Raw genomic sequence first — 27381 nt, 5'->3', positions numbered from 1 at the left:
GTCAAAGTTGTAACTTAGTAACACCATATATTGAGTACTGAATAGGTACAATATTAATAAACTCAAGCTCAAATATAATTTAGTTCTGCTCCATACACGTGCATTAATCATTTTTTTTTAACTTGTGATGATAGCAGCATTAAGCATTAATATTCAAGGACTAAACTGCAATTATGGACTAGTTGGAGGGTACTCCAGTAAATTAATATTTCGCACAAGTTTTTCAGTCTCCCACATAACACCAGCCCTAGCAACTCTATATAGTCTTTCAAACCCCATTATTGTTTCTTGTTAAGCTTCTCTTGTTTACCATCCGCGGCTAGGGTTTTAATCCGACCATTTCTTTCGTAACTGTATCCCGAGGTAAATTTAATTTCTGTTACTTGTTTAATCCTGCAAATTTCCTTTCATTTGTGTTTAATTTTGCTAAATAATTCATTTATTCGTTAGATTGAATCCCTAGATTGGAAAAGCTGCGGTTTCATTTTATTGCTCACCTAAGTGTGTGTGTGTGTGCGTGTGTGATTGCCGTTTCTTCCGAATGGATTTTAGCTATGGTGATCCATATAGCCGATTTTAGATGATGGTTTTTTTGCAGGATTAATTTTATGTTTACTTCAAAAAGAATAATATATTCTAAATATTGTGTTGATTATACTCTGTGTATGTGAATTTATCATTGTTGATGGAGTTGTTGTAGTAGCTTGGTCTGCATTTTCGTGATTCGATGGTCTGATGGTGTCTGTGTGCAGAATTTCGTTACTACTTTCGTCGTAATTGAATCAAATAACTCCGATGAAATTAATCAGAATTTACTTATTGCTTTCTTCTGAATTGAACGAAATTATTCTGATTTTAACAGTTCGTTAAGCATTCACCATGGGCAAAGAAAAGGTCCACATCAACATTGTGGTCATCGGCCACGTTGACTCGGGAAAGTCAACCACCACCGGCCATTTGATCTACAAGCTTGGCGGCATTGATAAGCGTGTGATCGAAAGGTTCGAGAAAGAAGCAGCAGAGATGAACAAAAGATCGTTCAAGTATGCGTGGGTGCTAGACAAGCTAAAGGCAGAGCGAGAGCGTGGTATCACCATTGATATAGCATTGTGGAAATTCGAGACCACAAAGTACTACTGCACTGTCATCGATGCGCCAGGTCACCGTGACTTCATCAAGAACATGATCACAGGTACCTCACAGGCTGATTGTGCTGTCCTAATCATTGACTCCACTACCGGTGGTTTTGAAGCTGGTATTTCCAAAGATGGTCAGACACGCGAGCATGCGTTGCTCGCTTTCACTCTTGGTGTGAAACAAATGATCTGCTGCTGCAACAAGGTTCGACTTTCTTTTTTCCTTTTTTGTTATGTTCTCTTAGGATTCTATTTATAGCATTCTTCTTGTACAAATCTTTAAACAGAGCTTAACTTGAGAAATCGGTATTGGATCTTTTGAATCCCGTTTTGAATCTTTTGAATCATAATGCATTCAATTCATCGTATGTTAGTCATAGATTTGAGTTTAGAAGATGTCGAACTTTAATTGTTAAATTGGGTACTTACCATATTACCATCCTGGCAATAAAAAGTATGTCGACAATGTCTAGTGTTTATCTCCAACCAAGACGCGTAATTTTTCTTAGTTTTTTTGTTTTTCAATTATCTTGTGTTAAATATTTAACATTGTGTTGTCAATGATATATATACAGATGGACGCCACTACTCCGAAATACTCCAAGGCAAGGTACGAAGAAATCGTGAAGGAAGTCTCCTCCTACCTCAAGAAAGTCGGTTACAACCCCGACAAAATCCCCTTCGTACCCATCTCCGGTTTCGAGGGAGACAACATGATTGAGCGCTCCACAAACCTCGACTGGTACAAGGGGCCCACACTCCTAGACGCCCTCGACATGATTTCCGAGCCCAAGAGGCCCACAGACAAGCCCCTCCGTCTCCCGCTCCAAGACGTCTACAAAATCGGCGGCATCGGCACAGTCCCCGTCGGCCGTGTGGAGACAGGTGTCCTAAAGCCCGGCATGCTCGTCACATTCGGGCCCACCGGTTTGACCACCGAAGTCAAATCTGTAGAAATGCACCACGAGTCAATGCCCGAAGCTCTACCGGGTGACAACGTAGGTTTCAACGTGAAAAACGTTGCGGTTAAAGATTTAAAACGTGGCTTCGTTGCTTCGAATTCGAAAGATGATCCGGCTAGAGAAGCTGCACATTTTACTTCGCAGGTGATTATTAATATGAACCACCCTGGTCAGATTTTTTATTATTTTAATTTTTTAAAGGACGGTTACTAATTCCTAAATTCTCTGTCAGGTGATTATAATGAACCACCCTGGTCAAATAGGGAGTGGGTACGCACCGGTTCTTGATTGCCACACGTGTCACATCGCGGTGAGATTTGCGGAGCTTGTGACCAAGATTGATAGACGGTCTGGTAAGGAGATTGAGAGGGAGCCGAAGTTTTTAAAGAACGGTGACGCGGGTTTTGTGAAGATGTTTCCGACGAAGCCGATGGTGGTGGAGACTTTCTCAGAGTACCCGCCGCTTGGTCGGTTTGCGGTTAGAGATATGAGGCAGACGGTGGCTGTTGGTGTTATCAAGAGCGTGGAGAAGAAGGACCCGACCGGTGCTAAGGTGACCAAGGCGGCAGCCAAGAAAGGTGCCAAGTGAGAACTGTGCTGCTGGTTCATTGTGTAGAAACTATGTTCTGCTGCTTCCTTATGTTCGTTAGATTGTTTCGTTTGATGTAAATTCTTGCGTTATATGTTGGGTAGTTGTTGTCAGCATTGGGTGCTGGATAGGCGGTGGCGGAGGAACTGAGTACAGTCAGTTGATTTCTGGTTTTTTTGTATGGTAGCTTAAACTCGATTTGTCGTTGAGGGTAAAATTGTAATTGAACACCCAATGCATCTTAGGCTTTGTTGGCTTTCGAGTCGATTTTCCTTTTCTTTTCTTTTTTTCACTACATAGTTGCCCAATCTTAACACACCCATGTCCCAAACACGTCTATGTAGTAAAATCAAATTTAGTTCTTGAATTACAGATCTTTGATTCTTGATATTTCGGTACTCTCAGAACTTTAGAATTATTTTATACTATTGTTCATGGGTGTTAGATGCTACACATGGTTATTTACAACGTGTGCATTTTAATTTAAATTGTGTATTTGATTAACTACCCACTAAGCATACATACATAACAGTGTGTATGTGATTATATGTAGATCTACAGTTTATATCTACCGAATGTAAATAATCAGATGTAACATTTAATTTTGTGTATTGTTCATATAATGAATTAAAGAGCAACTGATTATGATACCATCATGGATTTATTATAGTTATGAAAACGCAATTAATTTGTTCTTGATGTGTTTTTTAAATAATATGTTGTGACAAATAAATAGATTAATAATAAAAGTATCAATAAAAAGGTTTCCTTGGGCTAAAAAAAAGGTTTCCTAGTACAAACCTAGCCTGATTCAAACTAGTTTCCAACCCCACCCCACCTCCTTCCCTCCTTTTCCTACTATAACAAGGGATTATTATTAACCTTTCTCAAGAATTCTTTCTTCGACAACAAGAAGCAATATATATATATATATATATATAATTATATATACATCTCCCTTGATAACTCAGAAAGTTCACAATAGCCTTTTGTTCTCAGAAACTCATCCTTCTTTCAACAATGGATAGCCTCTTACCTTTCGATCACCAATTATACTCTCTATACATGGATGACATGAACAACAGCCAGGGATTCTACATAACTCCGTCCGAAGACGGTTCCGCGTCGCTGGCGGGCGTCAGGCCGGTCGCCGGAGATCACTCCGGCGACGACCACCGCGAGAGGGCGGAGCGCGCCGCCAGATTTGCGGTGGACGAGCACAACAAGACTGCAGCAGGGGAAAAGGATTTGCTGGAATTCCACGGGATAATGAATCTCAACTGGCAACCGACGGTGTGCGCCATGTACTACATAACCATGGAGGTGGCGGATTCCTCCGGCGAGCCGGCTTACTACGAGGCTAAAGTATGGGAGAAACTCAAAAGTGGGTATAAAGTGGAGTTATTCAGGCCAGCTCCCTACTGGTTAAAATGTTTAGGTAATTAATTAATTAGCAGTTAATCAATTAATATCTTAATTAATTATCTATAAACTTGTGGATTGTGGTGTTGCAGATGCGTTCAAAGAAAACGTTTGTTGTGTTGGGATTAATGGCTTATTGCCCTGGATGAATGAAAGCTACTTGTTCTATAAGTGCTTCTATAGGGTTCGTAGTGAGGTAATTTTCCAAATTAATATCTTTTTTTTTTTTTGTTTTTTGAAACTAATAATTTTGTATTAGTGAAAATTATTATTTGGTATGTTTTACTTAATTATAAGTGTTTTTTTGACTTTTTGTGGTGTTTTAAGCTTCTCGGGGTTGATGTTATCCGCGGTGAGGAAAGCGAAGTTTACAAAGGCGTTTTATGGTTCAAAAATTGTGCGGAATCAAAGGAGTGTTTGAACAAGTACGTGGGCGAAACGATGCCGTGTAGCGACAAAGTATATGATTTTGATTTGAACACTTTGTCATAGAAATTGTCTTCTTTAGGCTTTTTGGGCAATATTTTTTTACATTTAAAATTTTAATAGATCGTTAGGTTCAATACTGTTTATTGATGTTTTTCTATATATTTAATTTATTAGTGATTGATTTTATTATATATAAGCTCTAGTTTTTTTTTTTTTTTTTTTCTTCATGTTGTCTTGGTTAGTATATCACTCTTTCGATTTTAGCTTGGGGCGATTGGAATTATTACTCTCCAATAAATCCGTCAATTCTTTTCTTAAGTGAAAAAACTAATTTCAATTTCAACTTCTATTTTTTTATTTTTTTTTTATTTTCTAAAATAATGTAAAAACTTGTTCTAAAATCAAAAATATTCTGGTCGCAATTGGTAGAATTAAAATAAAAGAATCATTTGTTCAAATATATTGTAAAATACATAAATATTATTTTGAAATAAAAATATAAATCGAATCGAAAATCGAAATCACACGTATAATGTATTTGGAGTATATTCAATTGTCGGTGTTGTATTTGATATTCATAGTATAGCCCGGCCCTTTGACGAATGGGCCTATTAAAGCCCGATTAGAATTTCAGAATAAGCCCATAATGAATTATAAAAGTCTTCATATTCCGCAAGTGACTTGAAACAAAAGCCATTATCGTCGTCTTAATTTTCTCCTCCAAAGTTCGAAGGTGAAAGGTAATCTCAGATTAAACTCTGATATAATTCTGGATCAGTTTCGAAGCTCTATTTTGTTTTTGTTTTTATAATTATATTGTTACTTTATGATCCGAGAAAAAACGATTGCAACTTTGAGTTTTGATTTCTCTGTGGCATTTTATCGAGCAGTTTATCGTATCCGTGTTATCGGATTTTGTTGTTTGTTTTTAGGTTTTACACTGAATTTCAAATGTATGATTCTCAATTTGAACTATCTGAGTCGTTATGTTTGATTTGAATTAACACTTTTTACGCTGAAGTTTGATTGGTTTTGGAAGAAGAATTGGCCAAACAGCCTACCCGAATCGAATTGTATTATTATTCGGGCTTTTTTTTCCTTTTCCAAATTGCTAAATAGCTGCCCGAATCGAATTGATTATGATGACTTGTGTTAAGGCTGTTACTGATTTTTGTTGATGTTCATCTGTGATTTAGATAATTAACTTGTTTGAGATGTTGTTCGTGTTGCCGCTTTCTTAAATAAAGTTTCGGTTTCATTTAGATAGAAGGGATTTAGACCTAAAGATTTTGAACTCGTAATAATAATGCAGTTAGCTCGTCTGGATGAATTCGTCTTACAACGGATTTCAAATTCTTAGCTCTCTATTTGAACTAGTTTTTGAGTTGTTGTTGTAGATTCAGAATCCATGTTCATTCTCCCCAAATTCGCTCGTAAAATTCAAATGTTCCAAATTCAACCTTAATGAAGGTTGCAGAATTTATGTAACTAATGAAATCGTCTTTCTTATTTCCCATTCAGCTGCAACATGTACTTGATGCCGTTGCTTTTGTTACTACGTTCTTTTTTTTAATGTTTCAGCATCTTTGGTGATGTCATCGCACGGTACTAAATGATGTTTATTGGCAGTTAATAGCAACCACCGCCAATGGCAACTGAAATGAACCCAAACGAGAAGCCATCATCTGCAGCTCCTAATCCAGCCATGGCCTCGTGCAGGAGGAAGAAGAACGAAAGTGCTACTTTCTTGGAAGATGTGAAAGACCATATTGACGAGTTCATTAGTGCTTCTATGGACGAACACAAAACTTGCTTCCAGAAGACAATTAAGAAGGTTTTCTTCTCGACTGTTTCAATAACATTTTGCAGCACAGTTATTTGTGGTTTCTTTTCTCTTTCGTGTACAGATTATATAACTCATTTATAACTTTTGGTGCTTTCTTAGATGTTCAGCATGTCGAAGGTTGTTGCAGAAAGGAGTTCCGAGACGAAGGAAGTGGAAAGTTCTTTGCCTCTTCAAACAACAGTTGCCGAGTAAGGTGCACTGAATCTTTCTTGCTTTGACTCTGCATCAAGTCAGTTCGTTTTGAGCGGCACCAGATTTTGGGTATTTGAATGTGTAATCTTTTATAGAATTGGTTATGGTAATTATCCGACTTTTTCAGTATAATAATGTTTTTGCACAATCTAGAGAGTAGATAGTGATTATGAATAAATTGAGTAATATTTTTTTTCAATTATTTATGGCCGAATTGCATATATAGCAAACTGGAGTGCATACACAGGGTACAAATCACGTAATTTTTGCACTACATATGAATTATTAATCCAATTTTAAAATCACGCCAGCTTATGTTTCCTTACGAATTCCTTTATTGTGTAATGATGTAGTAAATGTCGTTAACTATAAAAATTGGGTCTATAGTACCACGTGGAGAGATGGGGGATGCATAATAATAAATATTGCGTAATGATAACCATGTAGCTGATTATTGAAGTCGACTATAACATTTGCTCGAATGATCTATTTAAAGGCCGACGCAATCGGTTTACTTAATAATGCTCATGGAGTACTCGATAGAAGTGGCATACGTATTGTAACTGTTTGTTGCTTTGGTAATTTTGTGCATATCATGTAGCCGTTTAGTATGGATTGCATTGGTAGTACTTTTGAGCATTGATAATACTTTTGAGCATTGATAATTTGAGCTTATTATTACATGTTCACAACGACGAATCATCGTCGCATGCAATAATCTAATCCTACCAATTCAGCTTTTGAATGTATACATATAGGTCATCATATTTATCTATGTTCTTATCTAGATGTAGTCTGCTATTAATCCATTTATCTTATTATGCGTGCATACTTATTGAAATTGCGGAATACATTTGGGGCAGTGGAAGAGATGGGTTGGAAAAAGAAGGTACGTTTGGATGCGATCATAATTTAATCAATAATTTTTAATTTATTTATGAATATTTAATAAAAATTGGTTTTTGGGGGGTAGTATAGTCATTTTAGCCAAGTCAACAATCAAACGGCGTATAGGGGGCAGTGTGCTATACCACACACTATACCAAACACGACATAGGGGGGGTCCTTCCTAATTTTTATAACACGGGGGGTTTTCGCCAATTAGAAATAAACACAAGAAAGTGTATTTTATTTATTTTCATGCACTACATAAGATAAATTAGGATTTAGGATCATAAGAGAATTTTCCCCAACATCAACCACCCATAATACAATGCTAAACAACAATACCAGAAAATAGTAGAAAAAAAAAAAAGACTAACTTTTGGTGGGAAACTAATTAATAATGCTAATCACTTTTAAGTTTGTATTACTCATGCAGCTTTGGCAGTACAAGCCATTGAAGAAATGCGTGCAAAGTCGTGTTTCGTAACATACTTAACAGTAGCACTGCATACATCACCTCTTGTCCGATCTCCGATCGTCTGCGAGTTTTCTTCAAGTTTCATCTTTTTTATCGCCTCCCTTCTTCGATCATGGTCCGCAATCCTAACACAAGCCAAATTAATTTCTGTTAGATCACTTGCATAAATCATGTGTGTGTGTGTGTGTGTGTGTGTGTGTGTGTGTGTGTGTGTGTGTGAGAGAGAGAGAGAGAGAGAGAGAGAGACTCTTTGTAAATAGCAAGAGGATCACGAGAGATCGATGAAAGACAGAGTGGAAGGCCACAAGTGGTGAGGATTGGTAGCATTTTTGTTTTCTTTCTTTCGTCTTCTTGGAGAAACAATACGAGATAGACGATGTATGTAGTGTTGAGAGGGATTCCTGGACTTTTGGGGTTAAATGGTAATAAATTATTTTGGGGGGACTGATCTTAAATAGTAAAATGGAGGATGGGTTGAGATAGAGAAAACATTAAAGGCACATTTAAAAGGCACAGTGGTGTGTAGGGAACATAATAAAGACTAAAGAGGAAAAATCTGCCATACTTCCCTTTCATCTGAACCGGGGATAATGTCGTGCTGTCTCAATAGTTATTTTGCACCCGCCTAGCTGTGTAGATGTCGTATGTGTTTTACGGGTACGGTTTTCAATACTTCACTCTCTACCGTAGTGTTTTTCTCTCTAAAAAACAATACTCTCAACTTAATCGAACTGAGTTCATCGAATCCTGTTGTGATCTACTTTCATGAAGTGGTAAAACTATTCGTTTTTCAATCGATTGATGTTCGGAATGTGCTTCACGCCCGATTTGGGATGATTGAAATAATTGTTGGGTGCAAGGAATCGAGATAATTGTTCGTCCTAAATGACTTGTTTTCCGTCTTGGTCATGGTGGAGCAGATGTTTGCTTAGAGGGTGTTCTCGAATTTTTTCTTTTACTATAAATATTTATAAAAGTAGTGAAAATAAGTAAATGATTACATATTTTAATTAAAATTAACATATATTAAAATAGATTGTGCCAAAATATGACCTAAATTAGATTTTCTTCTTGGACTATGGGCGTGTAGCTAAATAAATTTAGACAATTCACACTTTATGTTCAAGTTTATAAACAACCCTTAGCTTCAAGGGGTGATTCTAATTATGAATTATCCAAACAAATAGGGTTTTTTCGTTATTTAACTTTATCTTAGGAATTTTTAGTAATTTACCTTTTTATTAAATTGTAACAAAACTAAATTGGGGTTCTCCTTAACAAAGCTAGGCCTATTGGGTTGGACTCGTAACATTTCCTGGACTATTTTGTTAGACCCACTAAACTAATTTGACAACATATAATAGTACAAATATATTTGGAACTATGCAAGCCCAATTTATAAACCAATTTCAAATTGCCACGTTTTTTAAACCTATTTTATATATTAAATTACAAACTAAAATGTTAAATTGAATAGAGGATCGACGGTAGCTAGTCATCGAAACCTTAGATTGTAGGAGTGAACAAGTCGGACCCAACAACCCGTTGAATATGTCAAATCCGATAAAACCCGTTATTCTAGGACCGAACAGATAGATCCATCAATACGATTGAGTCCTGAAATGGAGAAGATCCGCGAGTTGGTTTCTAAGACGAGTTTAATTTTTTTTAATAACCATGAAATCCGCTCCGCCCCATCATACAAAACAACATCATATTGTTTATCATATGAACTATAGCAAGTTAATAATACGAATAAAATATCTTTCAGATGTCAAAACTTCTATGTGTAACGCTTTTACTTTTAACGGATTCATGGTTAGAATATATTAATTTTAATTTACTCCTTACAGTTATTTAAAAGACAGTCATACAAAGTAAACACAGTATTTGAATCAGTGTAATCCCACATTAAAACATATGATATATGTTATATTCCTTTATATTTGACATTTTCCACACCAAAATGCACTATGTATAGTTATTATTCAGAATTTAAAAAAAAATTCAGAAATATTGCTTTATTATAATTTTTCTAAAAAAAAGAAAACAAGAAAACAAGAAAAAAAAAAAAATAAGAAAAGCAACTCCAAGGGTTGAATTGGTCAACTTTGATCGTCAAGGTATAACACTCCGAAGCATACCATTTTCTTTTGATAAGTCGATGCATACTATTTTGGCAGCACGCGATATCTTTAATTTTAATTTAATTTAATTTAATTGAGCGCAGACAAAAAATTCACGACTTTACCTAAAAGAAGTATTAAGAAAAACTAAACACAACGGGAAAAAAGGGGGCAGTAACATGGATGCAGGCAACCAAAACCCGGACGCGTCTGCCGAAAATAAACCGTGATTCATAAACCGACGATACGTCCGGAAAATTTGGTAGATTCCCCTTCCGGCTGGTCTTTTGGGTTAAACAAACACACAGAAACACCTTTCACTCTGTGTGTGTATATGCGAGATAGATACAGATACGGAGGGGGAGATAGAGCGACTCGGCCCCTTTTGTAATTTCTACTCCTGAAACCCTAATTTCACTTGTTGGGCAAAAAAACTATCGGTTATTTGCAGAACTTGCACCGTTTCTATTATTTATCTCGGTATGTTTTTTTACTGTAAGATTGACCTCTCATTACTTAGTTGTATCTGAATGTATTTTTTTTGTTCAATTAAGTGATTTTTCTTTTTGTGATGTCAGCGGTTTGGATTTTGATAGCTGATTTTTGTTTGTTTCCAATGGATCAGTTATAGTTTGATAGGGTTCATGGGCATTTTTGACTGGAAATTGCTGACTGCCTGATTCTGCCGCGGCGGAGTGAGTTCCGAGGGTGGAAAGGATGGATGTTGTGGCGAGTTGTAAGGTAAATTTGATCTTGCTTCAAGGTTTTATTGCATATAGTTTGCATGAAGTTTTGTTATCTCGTTTGGCTTGTGCAATTGTGTTTTGATTTGAGTTCTTGAGTTTTATGTTTGGTTGTCGTTTATGGTGGCTGTATTTGATAGTGTTGCTGATGATAATGCTAGAAATGACATGTAGTTAGTTCGAACAATGTGTTTTGAAGTAGAAATGAGCTGTTTCAGCAAGTGTGGATTGAGTCCATTTGTAGGAGCCATGCACGTGTAATTAATGCAGAAACTTCTCTGAGATACTACGTGACAATAATTACTGCTACTTTTTTTTTACTTAGTCGTCTTTGCAAGATTGAGCCAAAATGTAATTATATGAAGCACGAGTCTTAACCTACTGTAATTAAAATCATTGGCTGATTAGTGATTACGTATTGAAATACGTAGCAGTGACGTCATTTGCAATTACTCTACCAGGGCTTTGTTAAAATCTTTGTGTAAGGATATGTGGTATATTTAGCTTGTCAATTGATAAAGAATTCTGTGAAGTATTGAAATTTAGAATTTGAAAACTTTCCTTTTTCTAAAGATTATTGATTCATGATATGAAGACCTAATTCTGTGAATCCTGCTTATGCGGTAGGTCGGAGTTATTTAAAAAAATAAAGAGAAGTAGATGGCATATATACTGAAGGTCCTTACTGTATAAAAGACTAAAAAAATCATAGGAATGTATAGCAAGAAGAATCGTTAGCCGCCTGCTGTCATCATCTTATTTTCCAATTTAATTGAAAAGCTGAAAATATGCCTGATTTCCCCCCCTTTCCCCCCCTTTCCCCTTGTTATCTCCTTCCCTTTTCATTCTTTAATTCCATCACTTATTGTTTTGTCTTTTTGCGTACGTGTCACATATTTGAGTGCTCTCCATTTCCTCTGGCGTTGCCAATTGTTGTCAGAAGATGAATTTTGGTAAAGCAAAACTTAGAAATTTTTGAAGTGCCTTGGGTTGCAATTTCTGCATTGAAACTACTGTTTGTGTTTTATTCGTAGGAGCGGATTTCTTGCAGCCAATATAATTTATACCTGGTTATCAGGTTTTCTGTTGTAGTTATATAAATTTGTTCCATACTAAGAGATATATTTCAGTTACCATGTAAACAATGTCGTAAATTGTGATAGCAATTAAAACTTTCTTAGGTTAGAAAGAATGTGAAATCAATAGGCTGCACCTGCTATAAAAGCTTTTATATTTGTAATATTCGACTTATCAGCACTCTACTGAATGGAGATCCCCGATGAAGTTGATGAGTTATGTTTTGGGTATCACCACACTTCTATGCTCAGAAAAGTGCTGGACAAGAGTAAATTAATGTGTCCTATTATAATGATATCTATTGAAAGAAATATGTACAATAAATTACATACATCCTAAATAAGAATTGGAAGCTTCCAATTATGACTGAATATTTTCTATTGAATTTGGTATTTTGGTTGCAAATATTGCAAAAATGAATCAGCCCAAGTCAGGGTTGAAAGTTTATGGTTACGAGCGATCCGGAAACTCATTATATACTTCTGGAAAGAGGCTACTTCATTATCACGAGGCTGTTGCCTATGGTTGCCAAGAGGGCGGCAGCCTTGAATAAAGATGTATGCTTCTGACAATCCTCACCCCGTCATTTGTGCCTCTGGAAACAATATCTGCTAGTAGGTTTTGGACCCTTGAATATGAGATGGGTCTGATAACTGATTACTAGAGTATCCGAGGCAGTTGCTGTGCACGAGGTACATAAAATGATGCGAGTGAATGTGTATGTATATGCGAAGGAATACTGGAAGAATATGTTATCTCAAGGACCATTAACTCGGACAGGAATGCGTACCTAAAAAGCTGATAAAATTCTAATTTGGAGAAAAATTTAGAATATTTTCTTATGAGTGGAAAGGGATGGAGGTCATGCTTGCTAAACTTTATCATTCATTTTGAAGGAATATTACCTTTCTTGTCCTTTTTGGTTGGTGCAGATTGATATGTTGAACGCCTTTGTAAAATAACTATGTGCTTAAACTTTGCATCATCACTAAGACACTAACTTTCAAACTGTTAACCCCTTCATTTGAGAAGGCTTTTCTTCCTTCATTTTCTTCAAATTGCTTATCCTCTTCCATCCACTTTGCGAAAACCATCAATAAATCATATATCTGATTGTTCTATCCGCCTTTGCCGTATGGACTTTGGTTCTCCATATGTTACTTACTGTTTGCTGCTTTAGATTTTTTACTATTTTCTTGTCTTGGGTCTTCTAATAATGTGACTTCGTAATTATTCATTGTTCGCTTGTCTTTGGCTTGTTAGAAAGAGGGCATTTGGAAGAATAGTTTTGTGTTCTGTCAGTGACATGAAAGGTCTGAATGATCTTATTTTTCTTGCAGGACAAATTGACGTATTTTAGAATAAAAGAGCTTAAAGATGTCCTTACACAGCTAGGGCTTTCAAAGCAGGGAAAGAAACAGGTTAGAGTGCAATATATTGCTGATATTCGTGAATCTGTATAAACAGGAGCTTATGGGTTATTTCCCACTTCCAAATGTCCTCTCTCTAGTTTGTTTATAGTATAGGCTTGACAATTCGAGATGGGTATTAAAGATATTTTTTAGTTGCTATGCTTTTTTATGTTTCATAATCTCTTAATTTATTGGTGTTCATTTTTTTTGAATTGTTTTTCACACACGTCTTTTCATGTTTATACAGTAAGTCCTTCTGTAATTTGGTCTTCACCAGTTATCCGAACACTTCACTGATGATTTGCATTACTTGAACTTTGGGTCAAATCTGGATTCAGATGTCTTCAATTTATTTTTGGTTTTACTTTGGCCTTTGGATGTTGTGAATATCAAGTTACTTCAGGACTCATTTATATGTTTCACATAATTTAGCTAGCATTTTTATTGCTTTTACTATTAGACTCGTGTAATATTTTCTGCTTTTGGGATATGCTTAAAATGAAATAAGTTATTATTGTTTATCTTCATTGACTTGGAACAGGACCTTGTAGATCGAATATTGGCCATTCTCTCTGATGAGCGAGGTAAAATGGCTCTCTTTATTACTCTATCTTCCAAAAATTTATCAAATTCGTTTTACGAGGAAAAAGCTATTTTCATCAATATACAAGTGCTTGTGTGATAAAAAAATGATTCTAGAACTTAAGCAATCTCACTTGGCACTGTTCATATAAAAGTATATGTGCATAAATTATTTCATGTTCATAAGTTGTTTAGAGGAAATAAAGTAGCCAATATTAGATCCTCGAGAAAAAGAAGTAAAAATGGTGGATAACAGAGTAAGTTCTTGAAAAAGTTGCTGCTCGATTAGTGAATTATTTTAATTTAAAATTGTAATATCACTCTGTTCCATCTTAAAGGATCTATTGATTAGCAACCAATTAAGTGAAAATTGCTTAAATCTTTATATCCATTTACAGAGAAAATATTGGGAAAGAAAAAAGAAATTTGGGCAGTCAATAGTATCTCACCGGGAGTAAAGTGTGATGATTATTCTTGTCATGTAATGTTTGACTTCACAACTTGTTCATTGGGAACGATCTGATGTCCTGTTTAGCACTCTCAGGAATGTGGCCCAAGAAAAATGCTGTTGGAAGGGATGAAGTGGCAAAGCTAGTTGATGACACATACAGGTAATCTTGTCTTTTCGAAACATGGAATTATATAAAATATGCTTAGGGACTGAGGAGCTTCATAACGTCTCCTTATTATCTTGATATTTATTGTCTGTCTGTTTTCATCATCAAGCTGTGCCTCGTGACTCTGCTCTGAAGCAGCTATAAAATAACTTCATAGTGCATTGTACTACTTCACTCACAAATTTTTACCTTGCTTCGAATAAAAATAGTAGAAACACAAACAAAATACAATCTGATGGCGGAAAAAAATGTGTTAAATAATAGGCAAGTGAGAGAAATGCAACTGTGAAATATTTGGATCAACGGAAATTAGGAAGGTAGAAATATTCTTCTATCCTCATGATGATCTTATGCCCACTCTCCCTTGTTCCCGTATCAGAAAAATGCAGGTTCCTGGTGCTGCTGACTTGGCATCAAAATCTCAAGGCTTATCAGACAGTACAACCGTAATACCTAAAGAAGAAATTGTAGATTCATATCAAATGGATAAGATACGCTGTCTTTGTGGAAGCGGGCTTCCAACTGATACAATGATCAAGGTAGATATACATTTTTCCTGTTGAATGGAAGTTTTTTTGTACCATTTAAAATTGTTTTACATTCTTGTTTTTTCATGTGACCTTTAAAATTTTTTGATCCAATTTTTTTTTGACCTTGGTTGCCCTATGTTCTTACTGATGTACACAATGGTGCAGTGTGAAGATCCTAGGTGTAATGTATGGCAGCATATAGCATGTGTGGTGATTCCCGAGAAACCCTTGGAAGGTGTTCTGCCGACTCCTCCAGAGATTTTTTACTGTGAAATTTGTCGGCTGAGTCGGGCTGATCCGTAAGTGAATATGTTTGTTGTCGCTCAGTTGGTTTCATGTACCATCAGACCCATTGCTTGCTGTTTTTTTTTTTTTTTTCATATGTTTTAGAAGCTATCATATCTTTTTGTTAATTTGGCAAGCTTCTTTATCTTTTTGGTCACTAAAGACAGATAAACACTGTGCTTTTACTGTTTTCGCGTTGACTAAGCTTTTTTGTCTTGCTAGTTGCTGTACGATTTGCTTTTCTTGTAATTCATAAAAAAAATGTTGTTTTAATCTAAGGTTAAAGTTACCCCAAGCGTAAACCATAAAAATAATTAGACCATAGAGTGAAGTATTTTGCTCAAGCATATTCACATAGGTAAAGCAGTTAATGGGTCTTGGTAGTACTAGGTAACTAAGGGTGTCATAGTAACTGGTTTTAAGATTTTTCTTTTTTCCCCCATGCTAACAGTTTGCTATTGATTGTTTATTAATATGTAGAATCTAATGAAAAGAAGCCCAAGCATACTTTAAAAAAAAATTCATGGGCATGGTTATAAGTAGGTTAGGAGGTTTTTGGTTTTAGATTCACAAATGCCGCGTCATTCTTAATTCATCTAACTAGATCATTTTCTGTGAACTTTGCCTTTTTTCTTCCTGTTGTGGCTGGCATTTAGATAGTTATTCATTGAACAAATATTCTAGTGGTCAAGAGCTTGCATATGTTTGATGCACGTTATAATATCAGATATGACATGGTAAAAGATGAATGTTTTTCATACTGTTGTATGCTACCTATGTGAAACAAATTAGAAACAAGATCTGTGCCTCTGCATTTTGAGGCCCATGATTACTTTGGTTTCTTTCATTCTTGGATTAAGATCAGCAAATCCTTTAGATGCCTGATGATTGATTATTGTTTTGTGCTAATGTAGCTTCTGGGTTACAATTGCGCATCCTCTTTATCCAGTGAAGTTGAATATCACAAATGTTCCCGCTGATGGGTAAGTAGATTTGATATCCTTCTGTTTATCATCACTTCTAAAATTTAGTAAGATGTATACTATGATCATATGTTCAAGCTTCCTTCTTATTTACTGAGAATGAACATTTATTAGATTATTGAATCTTCGAGTGTCTTGTCACATTGATTTAATTTTTGTTGCAGAAGCATGTATCTAATTTTGTAATCAGAATGTGGGATGTCCAACTTAGCGTTTTCCTTTTTCATATTATTTATATGTAGTACCTTACTCTTATAGAATAAAGTGGAACAGCTAATACATATTATACTTTAAATATGTTTGCTTCTAGTGTGAAGTTCCAAAAATTGTTTTTTTTTTGTGCGGCCTTTTCCTTTTGAAGGTATTTTACGCAACTACCGTTTTAGCCCTTTCTTTCCTATCTTGACTGTTTTGTATTCTATCTTCGATGATTGCATTTCTACTTTCTTTTTTGTCCATGAGGTTTTCCATTTTTGTGCTTGTCTAGTTTTCCATTTATTTCACTAATCTAGTAAATGATACTTATTTGTGACTTTTCAGCTCTAATCCTGGTCTGAGCATTGAGAAAACTTTTCAACTCACAAGGGCTGACAAGGACTTATTGTCTAAACAAGAGTATGATGTTCAGGTTGGTTGGGATGCCTAGTATATGACTCTTCATTTGAAATATGCTTGGTTTTGGCTAGTGATTGATGGATGTGCTATGATAATTAGGCCTGGTGCATGCTTCTTAATGACAAGGTGACGTTTAGGATGCATTGGCCACAATATGCAGATCTACAGGTCAATGGTATGTTATTCTCTTAGATTGCTCAAGTTTGAACTCTGAATAAAAATAGAAAACTTGATTATTTCTCCTGTTGAACCAAATTTCCTCTTGTAAGTGTCGTTACTTGGGCCTTTACTGGAGATGGACATTTTATGAAGTAGTGCCAAATCGGGTCTATCTATTTATCCACTTGTAAAATCAGAATATGCAACACTGTGTTTTGATTTCTTACTAGTGAATATTTTTGTATGGTAGATTTCTCGGATATACATCTTTTTCAAAGTTTTATCAACCTTATATAACCATTTTTCTTATTTCTCTATAAAGTGCTCTGCCATTGTTTCCTTTACAAATCAGTTCTTCCTTTTTGACTCAACAGGTGTCCCAGTGCGGGCGATAAACAGACCCGGAGCTCAACTTCTCGGAGCAAATGGTCGAGATGATGGACCTGTTGTGAGATTTCTCCTTCGGAATTAGCATCTTATTCATTTCTTTTTTTTTCAAACAAAGGAACTATTCTTTGTGTAACTATTGCATTTGCTTTTGTGGCATTTATAGTAAATTCACTTCACCATCTTGCTTTTCTCATGCACCTGCTGGCATGTGGCATATTACCACTTGCGAGGCAAATCTTTGTTGCTTTTCTATTGCTAATTATGATGGAACATTCAACTTAAGCTATGATTAGCAATCCTTTTGATTTTATTGGATATTATATGTTGGTTTCCCCCCCTTAGTATATGTTTGTCTTGTTGTTTTGTCAGATTACACAATGCACCAGAGACGGAATTAATAAGATTTCCTTAACAGGATGTGATGCTCGCATTTTCTGCATGGGAGTCAGAATTGTGAAGCGGCGTACTCTGAGTCAGGTTAACTTGTCTTCGTCAAATCTTTAATTTGGTATAATTTTGTGTATGTATTCAAGGTGGGTACTTTAATTTGTTCAAAGTTGTGGATTAGACATGCAAATTTTCTTGAAGCATGCCGCGTAAGATGATATATGCCTGACATAATTAAGACTTTTTGGTATTCTCAAGTCTTCTTTGTATTTCTACTCAACTGTGCCTCTCACATACTGTACATCATATGGTATCATTTTGAAGTGAGTTATTAGACATGCATTTATTTGTGGAAGGGAATTTATCTGGATTACTGAACTTATCTATGTTGTAAAGGGGTGTACACTGTACAGCATGCTTTAGTTCTGTGTTTGCATAACTGCTTTGTTTTCATTGTAATGCATCTTAGATTTAGCAATTATCTTTCTTCTAACGAGATTTTGTCCTTAGATTTGCCCTTTATAAGCATAAAGGGTGTTAGCCTTTATTTCTGTTTAACTGTGAGAAAATAAATTTATGTATTTTTGGCAGTTCTGCATGTATTTCACATAAGACTTAATGATAGTTACCCATCTCTTTCGCTAGATTCTTAACATGGTCCCGAAAGAGGCTGAAGGTGAATGTTTCGAGGATGCACTGGCTCGTGTTCGTAAATGTGTTGGTGGTGGGCCTGCCACAGAAAATGCTGATAGTGACAGCGATATTGAAGTTGTTGCTGATTTTGTTCCTGTCAATCTCCGGTGTCCTGTAAGTGGTGTTGATATTAGCATACTTCAAATATTGGCAATTATAGTAGCAAAATAAGCTAGGAAAAAGAGAGATATTTTGTTGTCCTTGTTATGGTGTTATTGGCTTTATTTTTGCTACGTTTCTGAAAATATAAATCGTACACTTGCATGCTTCAGATGAGTGGTATGAGAATGAAAGTGGCTGGAAGATTTAAGCCTTGCGCACACATGGGCTGTTTCGATCTAGAAGTGTTTGTGGAAATGAACCAACGATCCAGGAAGGCAAGTAAATATGACTTATCATTTATTTTTACTTGCTGACTGATACGAGTCTTTCTTGTGTCCCTTGAATGTGTATTCATGTTGTCAGCCAAATGTACACAAAGAGGAATTACATTCTAAGGGAACAAGCTCAAAGCATTTATATTCATAATATGTTTCTCCCCACTTCTATATTTACATTTTCTATGCGATTTGTTGATGCAGTGGCAGTGTCCCATTTGTTTGAAGAACTATTCTTGGGAGAAAATCATAATAGATCCATATTTCAATAGGATTGCATCTAAGGTATTGTCTAGATTATGCCTTGTGGTATTGTTTTATCCTTCCACTTCTTGCAAGTCAAATTATGCTTTCTCAATTATATTTTACAGATGCGGAATTCTGTTGAAGATGTGGCAGAGATTGAGGTGAAGCCTGATGGCTCTTGGCGTGCAAAGCTAGAAGGCGATAATAGAGGTATTGGAGAGCTTGGGCTGTGGCACTTGCCTGATGGTACCATCTGTGCATCCACAAAAGCAGAATCTAAGCCGAAACCAGAACTTAAACCAGTTAAACAGGAACTTGGTTCTGATAGTCATGCCGTCTTAAAGATAGGAATTAAGAAAAACCAAAATGGTTGTTGGGAGTTTAACAAACCTCGTCATATTCAGGGAATCTCGCCTGCAAATAGATTTCACGACAATTTTGAAGATAATGGTCAGAATGTAATTCCTATGAGCAGCAGTGCCACTGGCAGTGGCAGAAATGGGGAAGATGTTAGTGTGAACCAGGATGGTGGAGGAAATCTCGAGTTTTCTGCAGTTAATGGTATAGAATATGACTCCATCTCCCTCAATGTTGATCCACCACATGGATTCATTGATTCGTTTACTGCTGCACCAGCTGGCGATGCTGAAGTGATTGTCCTCAGTGATTCTGATGAAGAAATAGATCCAATAATTTCTTCTGTGGCTGACTATCAGAATGGACAAGATACCGGCGGGCTTCAGTTTCCAGCTCCACAGCATGGAAATCCTGATCCTTATTACGAAAATGCCTCCCTTGGTATTGGTGGAAGTTCATGCCTCGATCTTTACAACACGAATGACGACGAGTTTGGAACTACAATGTGGCCATTACCTTCAACTGGTCAGGGAGTTCCTAGTTTTCAATTGTTTGGTTCTGATGCTGATGTATCTGACCCTTTAGCTGACATGCGACATGGTACTATTAATTGCTCATCGTCTATGAATGGTTACACATTGACTGGAGAGACTGCTATGGGTTCTGCTGCATTTGTTCCCGAGTCTAGTGGTCAACATTCTAATGTGAATGATGGTTTTGTAGATAATCCTTTGGCATTTAGTGGCAATGATCCGTCACTTCAAATATTTCTCCCTACAAGACCATCTGGTACATCAACAGCGCAGTCTGATATGGCAGACCGTCCAGATGTATCAAATGGTATTAGTGCTGAGGATTGGATTTCTCTCAGGCTTGGGGATGGTGGCAAAACGGGTCGGAAAGATTCTGCAGCTGCAAATTGTTCTAGTTCAGGACATGAATTACAATCAAAGGACGGCGGCGCCTTGGAGACATTAGCAGACCATGGTATGTGAAATATTATTTTGTATTTGATACCTACCTTAGGATTTGACATTATTAGTTTTAAAATAATTCCAAATAAGAAGGATTGAAATGAATGGATTTAAAATAATTCCAATTGAGAAGGATTTAAAATCATTCCAAACTAGGAGGATTTGAAATGACTCTTAATGGGAAGAATTTGAAATCCACTACAATTGTTCAAAAAATAACTTAAAACGAGAGTCAAATATTTCAATTCCGTTCTCAAATGACTCAATCCAAACAATCAATTGATTTGTTATCATGGACATGAAATCCCTCCCTTAAATTCCACCATCCAAATGCAATTAGTTCTTTTTACATCTAAAACTGTAATGTTGCTTTGCGGGGTAAGTTGATTTAATATGGAATACAAAAGCCGAATATCTATAGAAGCCATGCAGAATCATAATGAAAATTACAGCCAGTTCTCTTATATGTATTGGGTCGTAAGTTTCATAACCTTTTTCAATATATATATATATATATATATATATATATATATATATATATATATCACCTTTTCACATTTAATTATCGTTTTTCATTTAATTGTTTTATTTGCAGCATCCCTTTTGCTCGGTATGAACGACAGCAGGACTGGTAAGAGGGAAAGAATAGATAGTCCCTTTTCTTTTCCACGCCAAAGGCGTTCTGTAAGACCAAGATTATACCTGTCAATTGACTCAGAATCCGAGTAAAACCATCGAAACTGTATCTGGAGGAAAAATCTTCTTTCTTATAAAAAATGATTGTTGGGCTACCAGATTGCACCATCAAATGAAGAAGACAATTTCCATAAGGATTATCGTCTCATTCATCCTAATTAGTTGACCTGTATAATGGGGAAGCTAGCTGCAATACGCGCAGTTAGAGGATAACGATTACCAGATAACTTATTAGTAAGCAGTGGGTGCTGCCTCCACCTGTTTTGCATTTTATTATAATCGAGGATCCTTCCAAACAGGTTTGGTTATTGCATTTTCCCCTTTGATTGGTGATTCGGACTGTACATTCAGGGATCCGTTATTTGGGGGAATTGAAAGTAAGTACAATTTTAATTTTTCTTGGAGGTTTAGGTTTTAGGGCAGGGGTGCTCTTAATCATATTGAGAAAATTACCTGTAAATGTCACATACATAGATTCAGTAATTTTGATTTTTTGTAAATATATAAGTTGATGTTTGCAATTATATTTCCGTGTAATATTTGCTCCCAGTGAGTGTGATGTCGGGTGGCTGGTGAATGATTTAATTCATATGTCTAGGGAGTATTTCTTTTTTATCTAATTTGTATGCTTAAGCTATTGTGGTTTGTATCGACTTGTATTTTTTTGTCAAATGCCATTAGCAGATTTTCAGGTTGGTGATCGAGGTGTACAAGATTTTGTCTTTGTATCTATTTGGTGTAGAAAAGGCTTCTGGGAAATTTGGTTCTTGCTCGATTTTTCATCACACCTTTCCTGTGTTTCTGAATGTTAGTTAGTCTACACTCTGAGATGAGAATTTAAATTACAATTCCGTATTGATGCATGGGCTCAGCTCTCCCGCTCCATTGAGACATATTGCCCGGATGGTGGGGCCCATTTTCTTAGCCCATTTTGCCCGGCTGGTAGGCCCATTTCTTTAGCACATTTATGCTTTTTGGCCCAGCCCCATTTTTTAGCCCATTTTCGGCTGTGCTGGTGGTCCGTTTATTTAGCCCATTTTATACTATTAGGCCCATTTTACACTTTTCGGCCGGTTGTTGGGCCCATTTATTTAGCCCATTTTACATTGTTTTAGCAAAATGTTGGGCCCACATTTCTCTAGCCCATTTTACACTATTGGGCCGGGCTGATGCACGCATTTTTTTAGCCCATTTTACTCTATTTTACCGGGCTGTTCGGCCCATTTCTTTAGCCCATCCCGGGCTGATATAAATAGAAATAGTGTCCGATTGGCAATTAGTTGGTACATATAACAGTCATGTAAAGCGATATATATATAAATGTTGATTTAAACAGTGAAAACTTCTAGTTTCATGAGTCCATTCGCTAGTTACAACTAGGGTCCAACTACCATATCCGGTAGTTACAGTGCGTTTCATTACAAAGAAAGACGATCAGCATTACAATTAGGTGAAATTCTCGTTAGCTTGCATGAAAAAGGGGTCAAGGAAACAACTAAGCCAGTAAGATAAACTAACAAGTCTTTCGAGAGGTCAGCAGCCAGAAACCGGGGACGAATTTTCCAGCATATTGTACCACATCAAAGCCCAGCGGTAGCTGCATCCTCATCATTCATAAGTGTCTATTTTCCTCACTCACATTCATTAACGAAATTTAGCGAGTAAATAAAAGAAAAATAAGATTAGTTAGCAAGGGCAGGCTGCATCTCGAATGATCTGCTCGAGTACACAACTTCGTGTGCAACACAGCAGCATGAATGGCTCAATGAAGTAAACGGTGCTGTCAGTCAGTTTCTTGTTCAAGAACAGGAAGAATGCCCAAGGCTGATGAACCAAGGTGCATGCCTCTGACAATACCACCATAACTGATCTTGATTTTGTAGCAGAGCATTAATATGGAATCCCATAGTGCTGTTCTTCCCTGCAAAAGGAACCCCAGATGGCATTAGTTAAAACTATTATCTCAATTTGTGTCGGTTGGAATTATTTGGAGAGAAGAAGACAAAGGAAATTGACCAATTTCATATCATAAATTCATAGTGGGGTCCTAGACCCCACGACTCCTTTAAATCGACATACATCGATCACATGAAGACATGCACAATCGATATTGTGTCTGTATATTTCTAATCGGTCAACTGTACCTCGTTAGTTAACATGTCGAAAACAAATTCAGAAGATTAGAATGGTGGACTACTATAACTTGCCTGGAAAGAGAACTGAGGCTTTTTGTCCCAGTATAGTACAAAAACTGGGGGACTTTGCTTCCCAACGGCCAAAATACAAGCTCCAGGATGTAGCACGGAGGGGACCCCCGATATTATCGCTATGTATTTCTCAGGAAACCTTTCTTTAGGAGGCAGAACACCCAAAAACAACGGGTTCTTGCTTGCCTGTGCTCCAGCATAGGTTGTCGGATCAGCATGCAACATCCATTGCGGGTATTCCAAGAAAGCACAAAACAGATAAAGAAGCATATGAGAATCACTGGGAAGCTCAATACTCCACTTCTTTTTTACTTTCTCATGGACTTCGCCGTTTCCCATATACTCGTAGTTCTTTAAACATGTTCCTTCAGCAAGCTCTACAGAGATTATTTGACAAGTCAGTGAAAAATTCCACTCACCTTAAGGGTAACAAGATTAGTTTAGTATCTCATGATTTACTTTTAAGTAATCAGGAATAAACTTACTGCGAATCCTTTGTACAGTATAATCTGCTTGCATACTACTTTGTGGAAGTAAACCTTTGCCCCACTCTCCTTTCATTAAAGCGTGGAGCCTCTGGTGTTCCATGATGGCGTCAATGCACTCTTGTAAAATAGGAACTGCTGCGGCATGCTGAGGGGATTGCTGAAAATTGCTAGTAGAAAATTTTGCTGGAAATTGAAAAAAGAAGTCATAAATATATATTCAAAACAAATTGTCTTGCAAGTTAGCAAATGTCTACAAGATATATAGCTTCCATGAACTTACGCATGCGAGCATCATCAAGAACTTGAACAAGACTTGCACGTAGCTGATGAAGAAGTCCATCTTCGTCAACTGCAAATGCCGGTTTCCATTCATTGGTCCTCTCCATCGGTGATGCATTTTCAGTTGTAGGTATACTTGTGGTATCACTTCCAACTTGACTAATGGTAATTGAGACATTAAGTTTAGCAGCTGCTTCAATAACCTGAAAGTGTGAGGGTATACTTAATATCAAGAAGGAGATGTATTGACAGTAAAAAGTTACTTCTAATGGCAAAACAAGACTCGTAAATTTCAATTAAATCCACTTGTATCACCCAAACAGATCATTTATATTGCACTGTACATTGAGTAAAATCGATAAATCATTATGTGAAAACATCCAAAAAAAAGAGTTGCCACAAAGATTCTACTTCAAGAAACAAAGGAACTACATTCTTAGGTAAACAATATGAAGGCTTCAAGACTGCATAAAAGGAGCCTCTGGAAAAGAGTTCCCCTATTATTTACTTATGAACATAGTTTTGGTTTTCCAGATTGTAAAGGACCATAATTCCTATTTAATTTCTGATGCACAATTATGTAAGATAAATTGTATTGTTATTTTTAGATCAATATACAGGTTGGGGTCAACTTCTTAAGTTCGCCACGCCATGAGAGCTTTCTATTTTTTTTTTAAAAAAGAGAAAGACCAATACTTCTATTTTGCTTTCACATCGAAACAGAAACATGAAATTTTGCAATTGAATATGATTATAAATCATCAGTCATAGTTTGTATGCCCATATCACCTTTCCAAAAATTAACAGCTCTCAAATCCAGGTTCACATAGAAATTTTCGAAGAGATATATATATATATATATATATATATATATATATATATATATATATATATATAAGAAGAGAAAGATCTTTAACTCAATTACTATAATAAGCATTTTGAAAAAGACAACTCTCACCTTCAAGTGGCTGGTTTCAATCTTTCTAAGAAGAGGATTAAGTAGAAAAGCAGAAAACCACTGCCTAAGACTGTCACGCCACTGCTCAATATGCAGACAAACACCCAGCCTTTCAAACGCCTCGATCGACTCTTCAATTGACATTGGAAGAGGAAGATCTCCCTCCCCTTTCTTCGGGGGTGTTGTGAACTTTTGGGAACCAGGGGACATCCTAACTGGCCTTAAAGGTGTACTTCTCGCAGTTCCGGAAGTATTAGGACTTGCCATGCCATATCCATTTGTGCTGGGGGGCGGAGTCGTCATTCTACTCGCTGTTTCAGATATTTTCTCGTCCACATCAGCCAGAAATCTTTCAAGATCTTCCTCCGTCGAAATCTCTTTATGAAAAGCAGGGCGTTTATTGGACCAAGGGGTGCCAATCAACTGATCAGAACCCGGTGATGCGTGCATGGATGGTGACTGGACAGGTGAACGCATGGAAGTTGAGGGGACAAGATACATGGAGGGAGAAGCTGGTGATTTGGATGGTGTGGCAAAGGAATGCATTTTGCTACCGCCACTGGTGCTTGATTTCCCGCCACTCATTCTGGATAAGTGATTTGAACCTGTTATCGACTGATGAAGAGGGACAAGCGGATTGGATGGAGAAGGTGAGCTAGTTCTGGATTTAGGAGGTTTCTTTGAAGACTCTGGTGAATCCACTTCGAGTTTGGACTTTAATCCTAGAAGGCCCAATTGTCGGTTGGTAAGGCGTTTTACTTCTGTGCCATTCGAAGAAGATACAACTACCACATCGGCAGCACTTCTTGTCCTCCATTGAGAGATGGCTTTGATCAGAGCAAGTAAAGTTCCGAGCAAAAGGAAACTTGCCATGAATGGTATTACCTTGGAACATATACCTGTAGTATTGTGAAGATATCAATCGAAGTTTAGAAAAGAGTTGAGTAATTTCCTGTGAAGGGTTTAAACAGAAATTGAAAAACACCACTTACGAGCAACATCTTGAGATACAAAACCAAGTCCGATGTTAGTAGTAACTGGATTTTCCCTACATTAAAATGAGTTGGTCAATTCGTACAGTTCGTACATAAAGGCATGTAAGACCTCACAAAACAAACAAATACCCTGCAATATATATGTTTGTGTATGAGTGTGAGTATATGAAAATCATCAAGCTACATTAAACTTAACGAAAACCTAACTTGGTGAAAACTTAACGAAAACCTAACTTGGTGAAAACTTAACGAAAACCTAACTTGGCCGAGTAATTTGATTGCTATGACAGACGAATATAGATGACAGAGAAAAACTACAATAAAAAATAAAGAAATAGGAACTAATGCAGCGGCTAAAAACGCAGAAAGAACGACGGAGAAACACCACACGGGACTGTAAAAAACAACATAAAACCACCGCAGATTACCTATACAGGGAAATGAGGAGAGAAATAACGGACGCGGAGAGAAGGGAGAGGATGAAGAGGAAAGTGGCGGCGGAGGGGCGGAGGCTGTTGGAGGTGAGAGCGGCGGAGAGTGCTGGATTCTGGTACACTGTGAACAATGAGGGCTTCGACGCACCAGCCGTCTGCTGCCTTCCTCCACCTCGATCCATCGCTAATTTCCTGTGGAGATTATTGAATCGTGCCTGATTACCTCTTAGGGTTTTACAATTTGAGTATTTGCCATCGATGAGGTTTTAGAGTTGGTGCAGGAGGAGGAAATTTTGAAATTCACCGTTATACAATTTCCACTCTTTTGTATTATTGTGCGAAAACGGGTCGGGTAAGGTCCGGATCCAGTTCCGTTAACCAGGGTATATAATTATACACCGTTTGGTCTTCGGCTTTGAGAGAACCGGGTTCCAATGTTACAAGATGTCCGAACCGGGTTTTGGAATGTAAAGTTGAAAAAAAGAAAAGAAAAACAAGCTATAATAGGGTGTAAACAAATCAAGTCAAAACCATTAACCAATACATTATTGTTCAAATTTATTTGATTTTTTATCGGGCTTTTAAAGTTGTGTTTGAGCTTGGTTTGATAAGCAACTGAATTAAACTTGAACAAACTGTGATCGAACGGAACACAAAACGAGTTCGACTATATTTTTATTTTTTTTGACTATTTCTTTTAATTTAGTCGAACTGGGCTCCATAGCTTATCGAACGAAACTCTTGATTCGCTATACTAACAATCCAAGCTCGAACAAGCTTGTAAAAAACAATCTCAAATTGAATAATTTGGTTTGATTTTCAGCCTTGGATG

At 36.7% G+C, this 27381-nt stretch overlaps 5 protein-coding genes and 1 long non-coding RNA gene across 9 annotated transcripts; 4 read left to right on the top strand and 2 right to left on the bottom strand.

Annotated features, from left to right (window-relative positions):
- The first annotated feature begins 180 nt into the window (after positions 1–180).
- Positions 181–3077, top strand: LOC105959145 (elongation factor 1-alpha). The gene is made up of 4 exons (XM_012983188.2): positions 181–363; positions 863–1341; positions 1712–2242; positions 2331–3077. The coding sequence occupies exons 2-4, from the start codon at positions 880–882 to the stop codon at positions 2685–2687; spliced, it is 1350 nt and encodes a 449-aa protein (XP_012838642.2). The 5' UTR covers positions 181–363; positions 863–879; the 3' UTR covers positions 2688–3077.
- A 535-nt stretch (positions 3078–3612) lies between these two features.
- LOC105958726 (uncharacterized) lies at positions 3613–4749 on the top strand. Its single transcript, XM_088813990.1, has 3 exons — positions 3613–4125; positions 4202–4305; positions 4437–4749. The coding sequence occupies exons 1-3, from the start codon at positions 3708–3710 to the stop codon at positions 4599–4601; spliced, it is 687 nt and encodes a 228-aa protein (XP_088670116.1). The 5' UTR covers positions 3613–3707; the 3' UTR covers positions 4602–4749.
- Positions 4750–5164: 415 nt separating this feature from the next.
- Positions 5165–6775, top strand: LOC105958884 (uncharacterized). Of its 2 annotated transcripts, none has more exons than XM_012982888.2 (3): positions 5165–5278; positions 6168–6372; positions 6484–6775. In XM_012982888.2, exons 2-3 carry the CDS (start codon positions 6187–6189, stop codon positions 6574–6576), a joined length of 279 nt encoding a protein of 92 aa, XP_012838342.2. In that variant the 5' UTR covers positions 5165–5278; positions 6168–6186; the 3' UTR covers positions 6577–6775. The 2 variants fall into 2 exon arrangements, with proteins under 2 accessions (XP_012838342.2, XP_088669897.1); XM_088813771.1 differs by having other exon boundaries at positions 5227–5278; positions 6120–6372.
- Positions 6776–7677: 902 nt separating this feature from the next.
- Positions 7678–8330, bottom strand: LOC105958883 (uncharacterized). Its single transcript, XR_001172905.2, has 2 exons — positions 8187–8330; positions 7678–8064 (listed from the first exon to the last, which is right to left on the bottom strand). It is a non-coding gene; the product is annotated as an uncharacterized LOC105958883 (long non-coding RNA).
- Positions 8331–10161: 1831 nt separating this feature from the next.
- On the top strand, positions 10162–21712 carry LOC105958725 (E3 SUMO-protein ligase SIZ1). 3 transcript variants are annotated; one of them, XM_088813020.1, is made up of 17 exons: positions 10162–10545; positions 10691–10806; positions 13226–13306; positions 13839–13881; positions 14415–14490; positions 14876–15035; positions 15192–15325; positions 16226–16294; positions 16835–16922; positions 17009–17084; positions 17443–17516; positions 17828–17935; positions 18491–18652; positions 18811–18915; positions 19120–19200; positions 19287–20505; positions 21088–21712. In XM_088813020.1, the coding sequence occupies exons 2-17, from the start codon at positions 10783–10785 to the stop codon at positions 21219–21221; spliced, it is 2634 nt and encodes an 877-aa protein (XP_088669146.1). In that variant the 5' UTR covers positions 10162–10545; positions 10691–10782; the 3' UTR covers positions 21222–21712. The 3 variants fall into 3 exon arrangements, with proteins under 3 accessions (XP_088669146.1, XP_088669148.1, XP_088669147.1); XM_088813022.1 differs by having other exon boundaries at positions 10166–10545; positions 14424–14490; XM_088813021.1 differs by having other exon boundaries at positions 10412–10545; positions 10697–10806.
- An 803-nt stretch (positions 21713–22515) lies between these two features.
- Positions 22516–26925, bottom strand: LOC105959144 (cytochrome B561, amino-terminal protein). Its single transcript, XM_012983187.2, has 7 exons — positions 26544–26925; positions 26113–26168; positions 25121–26019; positions 24164–24365; positions 23881–24066; positions 23396–23772; positions 22516–23109 (listed from the first exon to the last, which is right to left on the bottom strand). Exons 1-7 carry the CDS (start codon positions 26729–26731, stop codon positions 22972–22974), a joined length of 2046 nt encoding a protein of 681 aa, XP_012838641.2. The 5' UTR covers positions 26732–26925; the 3' UTR covers positions 22516–22971.
- Between the last annotated feature and the right edge of the window lie 456 nt (positions 26926–27381).

Source organism: Erythranthe guttata, chromosome 14 (assembly GCF_056151865.1).
Source record: "Erythranthe guttata isolate IM_541 chromosome 14, IM_541, whole genome shotgun sequence".
Lineage (NCBI taxonomy): Eukaryota > Viridiplantae > Streptophyta > Magnoliopsida > Lamiales > Phrymaceae > Erythranthe > Erythranthe guttata.
The sequence above is the reverse complement of the archived record's forward strand: the minus strand, read 5'-3'. Positions and strand labels throughout refer to the sequence as shown.